Genomic DNA, 19,625 nt, shown 5'->3' on the forward strand with positions numbered 1-19,625 from the left:
ATTGCTTGATATGGTTCGGGAGATAAAACATCATTAAACCAGAGGTTTAATCAAAGAGGTTCTTGGTGATGAAAAAGTTGAGAGCTGTTGAGCCATCAAATTCTTTTAGCTTTTTGGGGAATTTTCTAGTGTGTTTCCTTGGAAATAAGACCTAGCTGGACAATCAGCTCTAATGTGTCTTTTGGAGCAAAAATTAATATAAGACCCGATTTTATTTTACTATAATATAAGACTGGGTATAATATAATGTAATGTAATGTAATGTAATATAATATAATATAATATAATATAATATAATATAATATAATATAATAATATAATATAATAAATTATATTAATTTTGGCTCCAAAAGACACATTAGAGCTGATTGTCCGGCAATGTCTTATTTTCTGGGAAACATGGTAGAACGTTTGCCCCTCCATCCCCACCCCTCTGGATTCTGATTCTCTCTGGCAGGGCCTGACATAAAGCTCCAGGTTCTTTAATGCCAAGAGAGCTTCCTGCCAGGCTGGATTTGTTTTTCCCAGAGAGAAGCACTTCTGCTTATTGGTTTCCTGGGAGTTGTGACCTCCTAGCCCTCCTAAGATTGATGAAGGGATATTGATCTGGGGCCTTTTATTTCAGTAAAGTACCAGGTGATTTGATGCCCCAGGGGCCGGGGAATTGAGGCTCACAGGCAGCCAGAAGACTCCCTTTTCTCTTAATGGGCAACTATTTATGAGAGGCATGTCTGTAATGAAGGAAGACAAGAAGCCTGGGACAGGCTTGCCAAGGTGGTTTGGGATCCCACAGAGAACCCCCAACTCATATCTTAGAACTTGTGACAAGTGGTTCCTCTTCATTGCCTAACAGACGGGTGGCACCCAGAGAAGAAACCAGGGCAAGAGAGTCAAGATTTGGAGAGGGTCTTCCACTGCACTGAGAACGTCCCAATTGCTTGGGTGGCAGCTGCTTTTACTATGCCCCAGCAGTAGGTCCTGGGTGGAGTTGCCCTAAGCAGTCCTTAGCTCTGGGGTCTCTATTGCTCTGGACATGTTTCCCTCAGCCCCTGCAAATCCATGGGACAGATGCAGCCTACTCCTCGCTTCAAAGCACCAGGGGTATTGGGTCATAGGGCACATTGGCCAGGGACCATTCTCTAACCTCGAATCTGATCCCAGCTCCCGTAAGTTCAGCCTACGCTTTGGGGTTAAGAAAACCTAGATTTGAATCTTGGCTCTGCCGTGTCCTAAGTGAGTGATCTGGGCAAGTCACATACTCATCTCTGAAACAAGGTCGATGAGGCCTACCTTGCGAGGTGGTTGTAATGATTAAATGAGATTCAATAAGATACTGTGTCCACTGCACTTAGCTCAGAGCCTGGCACACAGTGAGTGCTCAATAAATGGTAGCTGTTGTTATGGGCAGCTTCATAACACGGGGAGAGCTTTTTATATGCATTTCCTCTCCATTAGAGACATCATCAATGAGTTATCGATCTTTTAAAAAGAAAGCTAAGAGGAATATCTCACTTTCTTTGTAATGTACATATGCAGTAACAGAAATGTGGCAAGATCTTAGCCTCTGGAGGAGACAGAAGACAGACTTTTAATGTCTCTACTCTTGAGACCTCCTGGGGCTGCCCACTTAACCTTTCTGAACCTTAGTTTTCTCATCTGAAAAATGATATCTGAAAAATGGTAGCGTCTGTGCCTTTCCTTCCTCTCTATGTCATAGGGTCATTGAGAGAATTCAATTAAAAGAGAGAACGTTTGTCAAAGCAAGTGAACAAATGTAAATTGTAGAAGAAGAGGTTTTAGTTTGTACAAATATAATATTAATTCAGGAACAAGGAGGTGAGGCAAGATGGGGGTTTTAAAGAGGCCAAGAAGAGCTGGGTTTCTGGTTGGATTTGGGGATGCTCACGTTTGAATACAGAGGTCAGGCCCACCTGGAGAGGTCTGTGCATGGCTAACTACCCTGCAGCCAAGAGGCCCTGCCTCTCAGTGAGTTACATGAGAATGCCTTCAGGGTAGCTTACACCCTTGGCCCTGGAGCCTGGTTTTGAGGGCAGGGTGTGTATCAGTGTTACAACTGATGTGTCGGATCCCACAGTGGATTGAGAGTGAGGATTCACATGCTGGGGCAACCAGGAGGGCCCTGGGGCCCTGCTTTAGGCAGATTTAGGCAGATGGAAATTCAGCTGCCCTGGAGGGAGCTGGCTCCATGTTGTCTCTTGGCCAGGCCGGTCTCCAAAGCTCCAGGCAGTACCTAGAGAAGAGCCTTGGGAGCAGGGGCTTCCCAATAGTGTGCCTATCTAAGACAGCCAGCCCCGGGCCAGGCCTGGGTTTAGGTCTTTGAGCGTAGATCATGGTTGGGAAAGTGCTTTGTAAAACTGATAATTAGATAAAAGGAATTATTATTATGGCAGAATTCAGAACTGAAAGAGAGGAAGATTTGGGGCTAAGGGAGGTTAAGGGATTTGCTGAAACCCAAACAGCTCGGTAGAGGCTCCAGCGAGGGCCAGCTTTGTGGAGTGATGGCCTTTTCCAAGCTGGAAGGGACTATAGTCCCTGCTTCACCCCACCCCTTGCAGGGGGAGCATGATAAGACAGGGAGCAGAGGGCCGTTTGGTCATCTCTTACGGAACCCGACTTCTCCCTGGGGAATCTTGGGGTCTTTTACTGAGTGTGTCCTGCCCTGCAGTGGGCTGGGGGTTCTGGGAAGTGGAGGGAACCTGTTGTTAAGTGATAGGATTGCCTCATTCATCCACCCCGTTCCCAGAAGCCCAGGGGCAAGGCTTTCTTCACTCTCTCCTCTGAGGCTATTAGGAAGATCAGCTTCTGAACACTTTTGGGCAGGAGAGGAATGGCTGCACCCAGGAAACACTTAGCATGGGAGGTGGCCCTGCCCTGGAGGGGGGCGTCCCTGAAGCTTGGGTTGGATAGCAGGGTAGAAAATGTCCCCAAATGCTATTAAATGATGCTGATTACCACTAAGCTCAGAGCTTTCGCATTTGCTGTTCTTTTTGCCTGGAACAATTTCTCCCAAGCACTTTTCTTACTGGCCCCTTGTTGTTCAAGTCTTTGCTGGAGTGCTGCCCCCTCAGAGAGGCCATCTCTGACCGCCAGGCTCAAGTAGGATTTCTCCCTTTGTGGGCTTCTCATCTTTATACTGATATTGTTTAGTTGTTTATTGGTTTACTGTCTGCCCTCAACCTGAGGGCAAGAATCCTGTCTCTCTTATTTCCCCCTTTATCTCCAGGGCCTAGTACAGACCCTGACACAGAGCAGGAGCTCAGTGACTATGTATTAAATGAATGAACTCCTGAGTAATAACAGCAGTGGCTGATCGTTGAGGCCTCAGATGGCCCTCATTCTTGCCTCCTGAAGCTCTGAGAAGTGGGCGATAGCGTTATCATTCCCATTTTAGAGACTTTCCTGAGGTCGTCAGCTAGGAAATGGCAAAGCTGGGATTCAGACTAGGCCTGTCCAAGTGCAAAATGAGGAAGGAGTGCATACAAACACTGTCTTCTCTGTTCCAAGCCATGCAACTCATGCTCAGCTCCCTGCTGAGTTCATCTAATCACAGCCCTGTGAGCTTATAATCAGATTCCAGCGGAGTCAGAAGGAGCGCCTAACCCCCTGATCAGAGTGTCCTGTAGTGGGTGATAACATTGGGCAAGCTTTACTGCCCCTCTCCGCCCCCGGCACATTCTGACTGTTTTGGGCCAACTCCCTGGGTCCCGGCAGCTCCCTGGTGCTCAGGCCAAGCTGACTTGGCTTTGACCTCATCCCGGAAGTCCCTCCAGGGAGCCAGAGCTTACCCAGGCATTGCTTGCCAAGCACCTTGCTACGTCCAGATTAAAAAGGCCTTCCAAGAAGGAGTTTCTAGTCTCGTTGGGTAGACAAGACTGCAGCACTTAACAAGATTAAATAGAAAAGCAATACTTAAATGACAGCAGTGCAGACTGTTGTTGTACTCAGTGGGGCTGAACAGTTGTTGATCAGCCCCAGCTCATGTGCCAGGCAGTAGTGGGGCTTTGACAGACCAACACAGACTTTGTAAAAGGTTCTGTCGGTTTGTCCATCCTATCACTCGTCTAACCTTGGCCTGATGATCAGATGCCTGTGTCCTGGGTGGGGGCTGGGGGCCCTGGCTCCAGAGAGTGTTAAGGGGCGGAGCCCTTGGCCCTCTGTGTTCCCCACATGCTCTCCCAGCTGCTGCCTTGCGCTGCCTGTCCCCGGGGGTGACCTCACCATTTCTGTTCTGTGGTCTCCACAGGCCTCCACTGTGCTGGGAACCACCGCCTTCCTCCCTTCCCCCGACCTGTGGGCACAAGGCTCTTCAGCTGGCCCCCTGAACCAGCTTCCTTGCTCCTCTAGCTGCCTCAATGTCACCAGGGATTAATGTGCATTTGTGGCTTTTAGCGGGCACTCCCTTCCCTGCTGCAGCCTTGTCCTCTGGAGCTCAGGGATGGGTTTGGGCCCGGGAGCCCCCTGAACCAGGGAGCAGTGCTGACCATCCCTTTCTCTGTTTTCCCTGACGTCAGAAGGCAGAGTGCTTATTCACTTTGGAGGCGCACTCACAGGAGCAGAAGAAGAGAGTGTGCTGGTGTCTGTCAGAGAACATCGCAAAGCAGCAACAGCTGGTGGCCTCCCCTCCACAGAGCAAGGTAAGGGCCTCGCCAGTGGCTACAGCCCTGGCTGCATGGCTTTCCCTGGGCCAGCCTGGACCCTTGAGCCTCCGAATTGAGTTTGGGACCAGCCCGAGCTCAGGACTTGGATCTGGACAATGAACTCCTGGCAAGGAGGCCTGTGCCCGAATGTCCCTCCCCCGTGGCATTTCACTGGGTCTGTTCAGTCGGGTTCACATTGCTTGGGTAGAGCGACAGAGCCAAATTGAGCATGACCCATCAATTCTTGGCTCTTTTCTTTCATTTGCCTATGGCAGGGGCTAATTTGGGCTGGCTTCCCTGCTGCTGCCAGGCATGTGGTCCCCCTCTGCCATTGGGGGAATCGTGCCAGGGGCAGCACACTTGTGTTCAACACTGGCCCAAGGCGGGCAGAATTGGGAGGGGATGTTTGTGGCAGAAGCTGTTTTAGCTTGATGCAGGGCACAGCCCACTGGAGCCAAGTGGAGTTTGCTGGGAACTGTGGGCCGGCCTTCCAGAGGGTCAGGGAAGATTAGAAGGTCCCAGCTGAGGCTGATCTGGGATAGGCCCCCTCAGCTGGGCCGGTGCCGTGGGGGGAGGGGATGGGAGCTGGACCACAGCCTTCCCCTTTGTCACCCGGGTGCCAGCCACAAGGCACAGTTGTATTTCCCCATTTGTGAGTCACTCAGGTCCCTTCTCTTGCTAAAAGTGTTTTGGGATTCGGTCTGGTTGGCTGCAAAAGGAGCCAACGTGTTTGGTCTGCCAGATTGGGGGGAAGAGGATCAATGAAAGTGAGTGGCAGCCTGTACACTCGTGGGTCTTGTTGCTTCTTCCTGATGCATTCAGGCCCACTGTGCCACGGGCAGCGTGCGTATGGTGGGGGCAGTGGGGTCAGGCCCGCTGAGGGCAGGAGGTGGGGAGCAGGTGGCTGGGCAGTGGTGGATGGCAGCTCCCCAGCTATTCCCTAAGGGAGTAATCATCTGAGAATTGTGTAATTTCAGATTTGACAGTTATCTTGTTGTGCACTAGCCAGGGGCAAGAATAACATTGATGAGGGAGCCCAGTGGGAATGTTGAGTCTCACTCTGCTGCTGACTGGCGGTGTGACCTTAGGCAAGTCGCTATACGAACGTGGAGCTTTGGTGTCCTCATCTGGGGGCAACAGTTCCTCCCTCAAAAGGTTCTTGTGACAAATCAATGGGATGGTGCATATACAGTTCATAGCACAGTGCTTGGTATACAGTAGGCACTCAATAGCTGTGGGCAGTGCACTGCCCCTACCTCCATCAAGGCTGCTTGTTGCTACACTGGCTGTTCCCACTGTCAGGTTCTCCCACCAAACAGAGACCTGTGGAGGCTGGAGGCTGTCATGCGCTCTTGACCCCAAGTTGGTTACAGTCTGAAACCAGGCCACTCCCTCTTCACTGGATGTCCCATGGCCGAACGCGTGCCCCTAGCATTCTTGTGGCTTGGGCTTAGCTCCTTCTGGTCTGGTGGAAAGAGTTCTTTCTGCCTCAGCTTCAAGGTGTGCAGGCTTAGAGTGTGTTGGCAACAGCCTTCTCAGTACCTTGGGGAGTCTCTCTGTCATCGGTCAACTAAAGGTCGGCTGGGTTTCTGAGACAGGCTCTGATCCCTGCAGGGCTGTGGGCTTGGCTGACGGACCCTGGAAGGGCTCCAGGGTGTGGGGCCTGGCTTCAGGGCCACACCAAGATGTATGGACATCCTGGGGAGGCAACAGATGGATGCCTCCCCAAATTAAAACTCTTTAAGCGTGTGTTTAATCGAGAAGCTGTGTGCCGGGCGTGAGAAGTGAAGGGCAGGCTGACCACTGGGATAGTCTGAGAAGTGCCTCCTCACCTGAGACCTGGGCCCTGTCCCAGCCACGCACACCCCACGTGCCCCCCCTCCTTAGTAGGCCATTATACAATCTTTTTTTAGGCAGACCCCTTGGGGGTCTCACTGCCCAACTTTCCCCACCCCCACCATATGCACTTCCAGAGTCTTAGCAACTGATCCCTCTACTCACTTCCAGAAGTTTGGTAAATATGATTTTTCTCCAGTCCCATAGAGCTGCAGGAATGCTTTAGAAATCTTAGCGACTCGGCCCAGGTGGCTGTCCAGCCGGCCACAGGACATCCACATGTACTCGGCTCTGTCAGGTCCTGGCAGCCTCAGGAGTGAGCTGAACCTCTTGCTAAGCAAGGGCTGGAGCCCAGCCTTTCCACTAGGGTTGCTGTCCCCCAGGGGAGAAGAAGAGGGAAGGCCAAGCAGAATGCAGACACCAGCTTTTTGCTTTTCAGGCAGAAAGAATCCTGCTTGATCAACTTGTCCTGACTGGTTAGCATGCCTTTTTCAAATGCCTTTTCTTTGTTATTTCTGTGAGTGTTCTGCCTTCTGCTGCACAATGGAAACCACTGCCCAAGTCACTCCCTCCTCCCTCAAATGTCTCTCTGGGGAAAGAGGGCTTTGCAAGGCAACTCCCCAAATCCCCATGCTGCCCCTTCTCAACCCTGTTCCTTTCAAACAGCAAGGTGTTTACTGACACCTTGGAGTGGGGAATTCTTCAAACATCTCAAGGAATGCATCATGCTTTCCAAATTTGCAAAACATACTAAATGTGATAGGCCCTGAACATGAAATGATTGTTGGGAAAGATGGAGGGAATTGGAGGAAGATGGATTCAAAAACAATAGAGAGACAAGTGTGCCGCCACCTGCTGTGTGACCTTTCGCCATGGCCTCAGTGGTCCCATCTGCACATTGGTCTGGTGGCTCTTTCCAGCTCTTCAAGCTTTGCCATTATCATGAAAGCTGAGGGTCTGGGGTCATCCAGTCTCCATGTGGGAACTATACCTTGAAGATGTCCGTGTAACTTGAGTGTCTGTGAAATCTGTTGCCAGGCGACGTCGGTTCCTCTCTTCGGGGTGTGAAGGGGAAGGCACAGGCTTTCTGCGCCGTCTCTGAGGTGCCTGTGGCCTGAGGGTTGCAGGGTGGGTCCCGGCTGTGAGGGTGGACACAGGGAGGCAGGCAGCAGGCAGACTAAATCCATTGCCTGTTCGCTCACTAGTAGCTGACCACAGGAGGTGGGGGGCTGCTCTGGCCTGGCCTGCGTGCTTTCCCTTTGTGAACAAGTAAGTGGCCCGCTCCCTCTGCTCTCCCAGTCTCCTTCTCCCGCTCACCACTCCCTTCCTCCTCATTATCTGCCCCTTCTCTTGCTTCATTATCTATCCCCAGAGGGAACCCACTTTTCTTTTTCTGCCTGGGATAACTTTCACTAAACTCCCTGCACGGGAGCGCGGCGATGCGTCTTGTATAGACTAACTCACAGGTGGTCCTACCTGTGGCCACTGAGGTTCTCAGCCAGTAGGGACAGACAGACACATATTACTTTGATTATTCAATCAAACATACATCATAAATGCCTCCTCTGGGTTTGCAGAGATGAATGAGACCTTGTTCTTGTCCTTATGGAATTCTCCTCTAATTAGACAGATGTGACAAAGGCACCAGAGTGACAATCCAGACATTAAAGGCTGTAGCTGACGGGTCCTAAGAGTAGTCCAGGGGGTCTTGGCTGCACATTTGTCACCCTCTCAGTGAACCTCTACTGAGCCCCCAGCACCTGCACAGCACTGGGCTGGGCACTGGGAAGCCTCTCAGGACAGTAGGCTTGTGACCGAGCCGTCAGGGACGAGGAGACGGTGCAGTGTAGCCTGTACTACCCTGTTCTCAGGGATGCCCTGGGCTCCATGATGGCAACGCATGGACGAATCCATTGCACTCTTTCCTTGGGAGACCACAGGCCAGCGGTGGAGACAGATATGCCAACAGATCATTCAAAAATCACGTAGCAAGTGATGTCGGAGGTGTACCTCTTACCACTCTGTGACCTCAGGTGAGGCACCGAGCTGCTCCGAGGCTCAGTTTTTTCATCAGTAGAGTACATGGATGAACAGGGTTCTCGTGAGGGATTAAACTCATGTTATGTGCTTAGGAAAGTGGCACACAAGAAGAATTCTGTGAATTATTAAAGTTATGTCTATATAGGAAGATTCCTCTCGTGGCTTTGTCTATTGAAGCTGAATGCTGCTGCCCTGGGCACATGTGACGACTGCTCCATGTCACTTGCTGGTACCACCTGCTGTATTCCAGGGCCCAGGCAGGGACACTGAGGCCTCCTAGGTCTACTCTGGCTGTAAGACTTCTCCCAGATGTGACGCTGAGGTGCGTTCTACCTTGTCATCTCCACTGGGCAGCTAGAGATGGGGCCCTGGAAATGCCAGGGTCTGTCTGAGCAACTTAGAAAGGAGCAGGGGCAGGTCCTGGAGTCAGGCAGCCCTGCCCTGAGTAGACAGTGAGCTAATTCCAGTTCTGTCTGGTTCCACAGAAACTCCACCCTTACGGCTCTCTCCAGCAGGAGATGGGGCCGGCCAACTCAACCAATGCTACCCAGGATAGAAGCTTTACCTCATCAGGACAGACTCTGATTGGCTGAGCAAAGCCAAGGGCGGGACTCTGCTTCTGGCAACTTAACCCTCTCTTGGGCGTCCCCTACCACACAGTAACCTCACTTCAACTGGACCCAAAACAGAGGACCAAGATGGTGGGCCTGAGGTCATCTGAAGGGAGTGGCCCCACAGGTGTGTGTGGACTGGCATCAGAAGCACCACAGTGGTGTGAGAGCCCCTGTGGGCACGTTCAGACTGGCATCAGGAAGTTCCAAATGCAGAAGACTCAGAAACTTATTCCCGATGAGGAAGAAGGAGGTGAAGTAGCACCTGAGCTTCCAGTGGCTCCAGCGCCTGCCTTGGAGGCAGCAGGAGAGGTTGGGAGAGGTCAGCGTGGTGGAGAATAATGCCATGACCCTCAGCTGCCAGAAGACATCGTCACCCATTCCCTCATCTGCACTCCTTCATTCCTTCATTCCGTGGAGGTTTGGGGAGCATCCTGCCTTGTGCCAGGCTCTGTGCTAGGAGCTGGGGATACTCTGGAGAATGAGACGGATAGGCGCTCTGCTCTCATCATTCTTCTCTTTCAGTCGTAGTAGGAGAGCGAGCATTAAATAAATCCACATACACACAGATACTCACATGCACTCACGTGATTACAACCTGTGATGAGCCATGCAGGAGAAGAACAGAGTCCTTTGAGAAAGAATATTATTTAGATTGCTGTGTGTGTGGGGATGGGCTCTGGTAGGGGAGATTGTAACTTTTAAGCTGGGACCTGCAGGCCAGAAAGGAGTTAGCCTGTCAAAGACTGTGGAAAGAGAGCTCCAGGTAGAAGTACCGGAGATGGGAAGAAACTTGGCGTGCTGGAGGAATGGCGGTCAGGCCAGTGTGGCTGGAGCTCAGGGAGGAGGCAGGGTCAGATCACCCTGGACTGTGGTGGTTAATATTTTACTGATTTCATTCTAGATACAATGGGAAGCCACTGAAGGCTTCTGAGAGAGGGAGTCACAGTTACAGGTACATTTCTAGATCAGAGTCAGGAGGGGCCCAAGTGGGTGTGAGATCAGTTAGAGGACCCCTTAGTTTTCCAGGTGAGGGGTGATGGTGACCTGTCCGGGATGGTGTCTCGGGAGGTGAGGATGTGAATGCCCAGTCCTTGGGATGTGGGGGGGCTCTGGGGTGAGAAGAGAGAGTCAATCCCCTGCCTCTTCACCACATCCCAGCCCCTAACCGTGTGCTTATCCTTTGCTGTGTCTTGGTCTTGGTGGATGCAATGAGGACTGGGGCCTTCCTCCCAGAGCCCGCTCCTGGCCAGGCCTGGATAGGGACCAGTGCCGAGTTGTGGGAATGGCCCTGGGAGTTGGGAGCAGTGGGTGCTTCCCCTGGCCGAGGTGGGAAAGGTCACAGGCCCAGACTCAGTCGGGGTGGCCTGTGCTGTCCCTCCATCCTGTGCTGCGTGGTCTGACCGGAAGCTGGGACAGGCTCTCTGGAAACTGACTTGGTTTTCTTCCTGCAGAGCTCCTAAGGTCAGGGACCCGGGCTCGGTGTGGCTAAGCACTCCAGAGGAGACTGTCCTGCCACAAGGCTAAAGAAAGACCTCCTGAGGGGACAGCGATTAGAGCTCAGCCTACTCCCTGCCCTCTGTACCCCCGTTGGAGCCCAGGGTTGGGCAGCACTCACACCCTTTCCTAACTATGGAGACCTACAGGCAGGGAGCCCAAGGCCACAGGTGCGAGTGGAGTGGTACCGCTCAGCACAAAGCAGATGTGTAGGGTCAGGGTCACTTGCGGAGGAAGAGGGGTTAAGAAAGGCCAGAGGGTGGCTCAGGCCAGAGAAGCCTCAGACCCTGGATACTCCCAAGTGTCTGTAGAGAGAGGTCTTGTGCTCTGGTGAGTTGCTCTGCTGCTGTGACCACTTGAATCCCAAGAAGGGTGGCCCCGAAGAGAATTCATCCCTTACCTCCCACTTACCCACCTCCCAGCCTAGGAAAGATCAAGCATGTGGCATCAGCAGTCTAACGGGATAGGATGTATCTGCCCAGGACCAGGCCGGTGCCCCCGCCCAGGAGGGGAACAGACTCGCCTGAAGGGGGACAAGTGATACAGCTGCAGGGGTAATTCTGAGAGGCTGAGCAGCTGGGTCTGCACAGACAGCAAGCTGCACGTTGATTTCATTTGACTCCCTTACAAATGACATTAAGGGGAATGTGGGGCACTGGAGAATCGCCTGTCTGGGAAGGCAGCAGCTTGTCTCTCTGGGACTCAGTGACCTACCTGTCCACCAGACAGGTGCAGAGGACAGGTGGTCTAGTCACCGGGAAATGGAGAATCGGAACGAGCATTCAGCCCTGGGGACAGGGCTTTCTTCCCGGCTTGTCTCAGTAAGCTGCTGAGTCGGGTGGACTCTCACTCAGGGTCCTCGTCCTGACTGGCTGTGGGGGAAGCGGACATCAGCTCCTGAAGGGCTCGGTCTTCCCAGTGACTGCTGAGCCAGAGCACCATTGCTACTCTCTTTCCAATCGATGACACAATTAATTTGGCTCCATGGGCTTGAGAAGATGAAATATGACTGGTGGCCACTGCTGCTCTTCAGCACCACCGTCCATCTCAGCCATCCAGAATGAACAAGCGATCAAAATTGCATTTGCGAGTTATAATCACGGGAAACACAGCCGAGCCCCTCCCTCCGCATAAATCACCCTAAGAAGCACATACAATGGACTCTTTCCTGATGGGTCAATTGTCTTGGTTTGGTGTCTCAGGGCCTAGGAGTTGGGAGGATGGGAGAACAACCATTTATTGTTGAAAAGGCCATCAGTGTGACTTGAATACAAAGTGACCCTTTTAGTTCCTCACACCCCCCATCCCGTTTTTCATGTTTTCTTGTGTCTCAGCCTCTGGGTTTTTTGAAAGTGTTGGTCTTTCCTGTCTGTAGTCCTGCCCGGGTCTCTGCAGGCCCTGGGTCTTTTGGCCCTTTGGGAGTTGGGACCTGCTGGAAATGATGATGACGTTTATTTACGTATGTCTAGGTTTTTCAGTCTTTATTTTTAATTCTGCCACCCAACTCCTCATTTCTCACACATGTTGCCAAGAAGGTTCTGTAAAGTGAAGGTACAGGCCATTTCACGGTGTGGGAGGGGTCCCCCTAGTGAGAGTATGGGCTTTGAAGATGGCAACTGGGGTCCCTCTAGGGGAGTCATTATTTCCTCTAGACCTCCTAGCAGCCTCGGTGTACACATGAAAGGGACTAGGACTCAGAGAAGTTAAGTGATTTATCCAAGGTCACACACCTGGTAAGAAGCCCAGCTAGTTCTCAAGCCACGGCCTTTGAACCTAATCCATTGCTCTTTCCAATGCAAAGGTTTGCCTTTTAGGGTGGAAGTGATCAGTCCCCTCCTCCAGGAAGAGGCGGAAAGAGGTGTTCCCCCACTTAGAAGTTGTGGCCCTTTAAGATCTAGAGAGGACCCTTTAGGGCAAATACTTGAGATAGCATGTTCTACACAAAGTAGAGAATGAACTTGCATAGTTCGTATTCCTGAGGGGTGGCCCAGGCTGAAAAGACCAGTAGCTTCACACAAGATTTGAAAAGTCTGATATGAAAGACAAGGTAGAGTTCCTTAAGACAGGCTCTTGGGGGGCACGGGGCCGGTCAGGGGACCCTTTTCCCTTTTTGAGTCTGTCATTCAAGAGGACCAGCAGACACAGCCTTGGGGTACCTGGCAGCAATAGGACTTTGGCCAAAGGCAGCAATGGATGGCTTCAGGCTCAGGCCGGGGTGCGCTGAGCATGAGTCTGGAAGGAGACCTTTGACCCGAGCCCCCTCAAGGGTGGGGAGAGCCTGTGCCAGGTTCTGGACCCAGATTTTGCTAATTGACTGGTTTAGAATCTCAACGCTAAGTAACTGGGAATCAGCTGGACTGGATTTCAGATACTCGCCCCAAGGAAGACGACTTTTCCCTAAAATGCTCAGCTCTTTTCCAGTCTTTCCTTCTCTTCTTCCGCTCCTAGCTACAGCTCTTGCTGTGACTAGACTGCCTTCTTTAGCATCTGCCCTTGGACTCAGCCATCTTGCCATTCTCTTTTAAGCTCTTAAAAAAGGCAGTGCAACCTTACCATCTATCCTGCCTTGACCTTATCTTTCTGCAAGCTTTTCTCTGCCTAAGGCCACCATCCTCCAAATTGTTCCTAGATCCTTGGGTTAAGGGTAGAAAAATAAGACCATAATTTGGTGAGCCTGGCACAGTGCCAAGCTTTTGATCTACGTTGTCTCTTCACTTCTCACTATAGCCTCACGGGGTCCGTTATCCCCTTACACCTTTACTCTCATTATACCCGATTGATTTAAAAAAAAAAAAAGATGCTGCGTCTCAGAGAAGTTAAGAAATGTGCCCAAGGTCACACAGCTAGTGGGCACCTGAGATTGGAAGCTGGATGGCCCAGTTCCAGAGCACCTGCTTTCCATCGCTCTGTTCTACTGCTTTCCAGCAATCTCAGACCATCCACGTTGGGAGGGGTCGGGGAGGCTGAGCAGACACAGTCCTGCGTCAAGACCATTGTGGGAGGCCATTGTGTTCAGAATCAAGCCCAGGTCTCAGCTTGGCTCTCAAGGCTCTCCCGCACTCCTGCTTTGCACTAGATTATTCCCCTCCTCCAAACTCCCCATGCACATTCATGTTTGGGCTGTTTCTTCTGTGTCACGGTGCCTGCCCTCCTCTGCTGTTCCTGCTGGGTACAATTCTCAACCTTCAAGGTTTGGTCCCTCCCGGAGACACCTTTCTCAGGCGTGCACCGGAAGTCATGGCTCCCTCCTCTGTGTCCCTGTAGCATTTTGTTCATCCTCAGTACAGTGTGGTGGGCAGTCGTGTCTCACCCGTAAGACTGTGAGTTCCTTGGGAGCCAGTGGAGGTTATTTCTTATTTATTTCTGATTCTGTTCCCGCCTGGTCCTTAGTAAGTGCTCAGTAGATGTTGTAGAATTGAATTAGGTCACGTGGTTCAAATCTCTCATGTTCTAGAATCTAGATGAGGAAACTGAGGCTCAAAAGGGAAATTGACCTGGCAAGGGTCATGGGACAAGTTAGTGGCAGAGACAGGACTAGAACTCAGGTCTCCCAACTCTCTTGGCTCAGAGCTTTTTCTGTTGCACCTCAGCTTTGTGAGACCAGAGGCTGGGTCCCCGCGTGGTTTATTAAGCCGTCTGGCCAAGTTCACTTCGGGGTCCTGGATTCCACCATATTCCATGCTGACTCCTGTGCGTCCTTGAAGGGAAAGGAGACCTGATCAGAACTGCTTCTGTGGGTCTCTTCCTCTCTCACGGAGCCCCTTGCCCTCAGAGAAAACCAGAGTAGGGCTCTGAAGACCTTGGTTCAAATCCTGGTTTTGCAGGTAACTCATTGTGTGACTTTGGGCAAATTACTTCCTCTCTCTTCAACATTAGCTCCAAATCAGGGAATATAGTGTTTATTTTATGAGCGATTGGAAATTTGATAGAACCATAGAATCTTCGAATGAGGATCTGAAAATCTCCCTTCTCCCCCACTGACATCGATTACTAAGCTGATTTCCAAGAAAGAGGCAAGAACTTGGTTGAGGGCACATGGTTGGTGCTAGAGCTGGAAGTAGGAGCCCAACCCCATACCTTCTAGGCCGGTGCTGCTCTTCAGTGACTTTTGAAGAGTTTGCCAGGTTGGGAATGGGGAGGGATACGGATTGTCTCAGAGATGCTCTCGTCATCTCACTCAGCTGTGTTGTCATTAGGAAAAGTTCAGTCACCACTTTGGACTGTAATGGAAATATGAGAAACGGCCTGGCTAAAGGCTTGGGGAGAGGTTGTCACGTTGGCTGGCTTGTCTGTAAAGTCCGGCGTGTTCTTGCTGGAGCAGAATGAATGGGGCCGCTGTGTTTCATCTGGAGCTCTGAGCATAGTGGGGTTGGTGGAGACGCTCCCTGTGGTCTGCTCTAAAAATAGCAGTGGGAACAGAACTGAGGGGAAGGGGAGGGGGCTCTTTCAGGGGCTGGGTGGGACGCCTCATCCCCTTCCTCTTCCTGCCAGGCCCTATGTGAGGAAGTGCCATAGATTCAGAGAATGTGGATCTGGGAGGGTCCTGGAGCCATCATTTCTCACACCCCATCCTCATGCAGAAGGGGAGGCTCTGGAGGCCGGAGAAGAGAAAGGACTGGCCTGCAGCCACGGAGCCCAGGGAGGAGGTCCCAGATGGCAGGCTGTCTTCCTCCTGCTGTTTCAGCAGGGTGACTGCAGGCTCTGTAGGTTTTTCTCTCACTACTGCCACTGGGCGAGCACAGGGCCTGGGAATTCCTGGGGCCGGATGTACTCTGGCTTCCTGAGAGTCGCCCAGCAGGCGAGGAGTCCCCAGCTCGTCTGCCCTGAGACCTGACCTCGGCCAGCTGGCCTTCTAGCACCACACCTTCCCTATGCTGGTGTCCTCACCCTTGCTGACTTGTCCTTCTGTCGCCCACTGGGCTGTCTGCAGGGAGGGAGGACAAAGGCCAGCATAGAACTGGCCTACAGGACAGAGGGCCCAGTGGCCTGGGACCTTTTTCTGCCCTGCCCCAGGCACAAACAGAAGCAGCTAAGGTAGAGGCAAGGGCCTGGGTTTAGACGAAGGCAGGCCAGATTTCAGATCCCAGGTGTGTCTCTCACTAGCTGTGGGATTACTGGCTGGTCACCTAGCATCTGTCAAATGAGACGAGGGCACCCATCTCATTGGGTTCTTGTGAGGGTTAACGGGACGGTTTGTGCAAGTGCCTGGCATGTAGAAAGTACTTAGTAAAGGTAGCTGTCATCACTAGATCAAGCATGAACGTGCTTGAGTCTCTGCACCTTCTTCCTTGGGGCCTCCACCCATGGGGCATGGCAGGTGTTTGTTTGTTTTTAATGCAGTTGACTGTTTTGCTGTGTTGTTGCAAAACTTATTCATGTTTATTATGAACAAAACATTTAATACAGATAAATCAGGAGAAGGAAATGAGGCTCACTCTCAATCCCAACACACAGAGATAACCACTGTTAACATTTTGGGGTGTATGCGGTCAGGCATTTGTTTATATACACATATATCTTATTTGCATATTAGGGTTACTGGTGCACACAATTTCCTAACCCACTTGTTTTCGTTTAACAATATCGTGTCCCCATGTTTCCAGGTCACTAGATGTCCTCCTACAGCATCGTTTTTAGTGCCAGCACATTATTTCATCGTGTAGATGAAATAGGCTTTATTTAAGTAATCTCCAGAAGTTCAACCTTTAGGTTGTTTCCCAGTTTTCCTTGTTATGAATGCCTGATATTAAACAATCCTTGTAGGTATGTCTTGGTATCTCCAGCCCTTTGGGAACATGGTTGACCCTCCACAAATATTTGTTGAACGAATGAATATTTTGTTAGAAGAAATTCCCGGTAGTAGATGTTCTGCGTCAAAGATGATATATTTATAAAAGAGGTTCTTGATACCTATTGCCAAACGACTCTCCAAAACGGTTGTACCGTATACTCGGTACTTTAGATTGACCATTTCATCTGGCTTTGCCCAGAACTTTCTGTGCTTAGCATGGAAAGTCCCGCTTCCTGGGAAATAAATCCCTTTGTCCCGAGCAAACTGAGACAATCTGGGTAAGCGAAGGCCTATTTCCCCACATCCTCACCAACACTGTGCATTGTTACATTTTTTAGTATGTCCATTTCTCTGATTACTAGAGATGTTGAATATTTATTTATATGCCATTCAGTCACTTATGTTACCTCTTTATGAGTAGCCTGTTCAATTCCTTTGCTCATTTTTTATTCGGTTGTTTATAGTTTGATTATTAATTCACAGGAGCTCTTTATATAAAAAGGATATTTGTGTTAGCCTTTTATTTATTATTTTTTAAACTACAGATGTTTCTGATTTATAGATCGTCATTTCTGAAAGTCAGATTGTTTTGGTGTAGCTCTGTTGAGATGTTATTCACATATAATACAATTAATTCATTTAAAGTATACAATTCAATGGTTTTTTTAATATCTTCACAGACGCATGCAACTATCACCACAATCAATTTTACTATATTTTCATTATCTCCAAAAGAAACCATATCCTTTAGTGGTCATCCATTAAGTCCCTCATTTCCTCCATCCATAAGCAACCACTAATCTACTTTCTATCTGTATAAATGTACCTAGTCTGGACATACCATATTAACTAATATTTGATCTTTTGTGACGGACTTCTTCCATTTTTTTTTCTGGACTTCTTTCACTTAACATAATGTTTTCAAAGTTCATCCACATTGTAGCATGGATCATTCCTTTTTATGGCTCTACCACATTTGTATAGATCTATCACATTTTATTTATATATTCATCTGTTGATGAACATTTGGGTTGTTTCTACCTTTTGGCTATTATGAATGATGCTGCCATAAATATTTGTGTGAAAGTTTTAATGTGGACATAGGTTTTCATTTCTCTTGGATATAAATGTGTGTGTATATATATATATATATATATATATATATATATATATATATACCTAAGAGTGGAATTGCTGGGTCAAATGATAACTCTGTTTAACTTTTTGAGGAACTGCTAGACTGTTTTCCAAAGTGGCAGCACAATTTTACTTTCCCATCATCAGTGTATGAGGATTCCAATTTCTCCACGTCCTCTCTAACACTTGTTATTTTCCCATTTCTTAAATTATAGCCATGCTAGTGGGTGTGAAGTAGTATCTCATTGTGGTTGTGAATTGCATTTTCTGATGACGAATATCACATTTATAAATTTTTTAAAATAGTTTTTTCCTTTGGTGTTGTGGTAGTCACCCCAGGATTACATAATATTCACTGCCCTTCTCTTGAACTTTGTGGTTTTATTTTTCAACTTTTAACATTTTAGTCTATCTGGAATTTACTTTGGCATATAGTATGAGGCAGAATGCTTTTCATTTTTCCCAGTTATTTGCTCCAATGCTTTTACATTGTATTAGCATCAGTACCCTCTCATTATTCTTCTTAAAAAAATTATTTTCTATTCTCACATATTTATTCGGTTTTAAATTTAGTTTTTATTTATTACATTTATTGGGTTGACTTTGGTTAGTAAAATTATATAGGTTTCAAGTGTACAATTCTGTAATACATCACCACATATTTGACTGCCTTTTCCCTCTTCTACCACCCCCCCCCCCTTACCCTCTGGTAACCACTAAACTGTTCTCTGTGTCTACGAGTTTTTGTTTGTTTGTCTTATTCCTTTGTTGCTTTCAGTTTTATATCCCACATATGAGGGAGGTCACATGGCTCATGACTTTTTCCATCTGAGTTATTTCATTTAGCACGATAATCTCAAGATCCACCCATGTCGTTGCAAGTGGCAGTATGTCATCTTTTCTTATGGCTGAGTAGTATTCCATTGTGTATATGTACCACATCTTCTTTATCCAATCATCTATTGAAGGACACTTTGGTTGTTTCCATCTCTTGGCCACTATAAATCATGCTACAGTGAACGTAGGGCTACATATATCTTTATGGATACATGTTTTCACATTTTTTGGGTTGATACCGAGAAAATAAATTTCATTTATTGTTTTAAATGAAATTTAGTGTAATTTTATTCAGTCCCCACCTCCTCTCTGCCCCTTCCCCAAAATCTCATTGGATTTTGATTATACTTATATTACAAATATTCATCAAAAAGGGGAGTATTGAAGTTTATACAACATTGTTTTTCCATCCAGGAATAAGATTATGTCTCTTTATTTATGCAAATCTTTTAAGATTTCTCAAGTAAAGTTTTGAAAAAAAATTTTTTTCATGTAAGTCTTGCACATTTTTTTTTTTGAATTTGAGGAAATTGAAATTTGTTATTTATATTACAAATGGAAATATTTACTTATTTAGCACTATATATGTTCTTTGATAATACACTTGTACAAAACTTGTACAAAAAAATCTGAAACATTACTGAACTCAATAAAATACATAAAGAAAATCCGAGGTGGCTGGTTGTCTCCATGGTTAGAGCTCAGTGCTCATAACACCAAGGTCATAACACATGGTCACCACATGGGCCACTGAGCTGCGCCCTCCACAACTAGATTGAAAACAACAACTTGACATGGAGCTGATGAGTCCTGGAAAAACACATTGTTCCCCAATATTCCCCAATAAAAATTTAAAATGTGGCACACACTACTACCAAAGTGCTCTACAAATGTTTTCCTTCTGTTTAAACATGTCATCTGCCCAACACTCTTCTTATCCCCATTTTACAGATGAGAAAAGAGTGGAACAGAAGGGTTAAGTAGATGTACAACTTACATTCCTATTTACAGTGAATGAGAGTGCCTGTTTCCCTACCTAATATTAGATGTTACATGAGAAATGAAAATTGTATTTCATTTTAATTTGCAATTATTGGATTATTAGTGAGGTTGAGCTTCTGTTTACATTTATTGGTCATTTATATTTCTTCTTTGGCTCATCAGTTCATATCAATTGCGCAGTTTTCAGCTGGGGCTTTTGTCTTATTTGTAAGAACC

The 19,625-nt window shown here is 48.5% G+C and overlaps 1 protein-coding gene across 10 annotated transcripts in view; it reads left to right on the forward strand.

Moving 5' to 3' along the window:
- RGS3 (regulator of G protein signaling 3) overlaps nt 1–19,625 on the forward strand; it is a 139,186-nt gene that overhangs the window by 81,295 nt on the left and 38,266 nt on the right. For 7 of the 10 annotated variants that reach the window (XM_081065281.1, XM_081065289.1, XM_081065290.1 and 4 more), the window contains one exon: nt 4,533–4,655. In XM_081065281.1, the coding sequence (XP_080921407.1) occupies nt 4,533–4,655 (123 nt within the window). Of the gene's footprint in view, nt 1–4,532; nt 4,656–9,019; nt 13,426–19,625 lie in introns of those variants that run through there. The other 3 variants (XM_081065293.1, XM_081065295.1, XM_081065286.1) reach the window with 2 other exon arrangements.

Source organism: Rhinolophus hipposideros, assembly GCF_964194185.1.
Source record: "Rhinolophus hipposideros genome assembly, chromosome: 11".
NCBI classification, from domain to species: Eukaryota; Metazoa; Chordata; class Mammalia; order Chiroptera; family Rhinolophidae; genus Rhinolophus; species Rhinolophus hipposideros.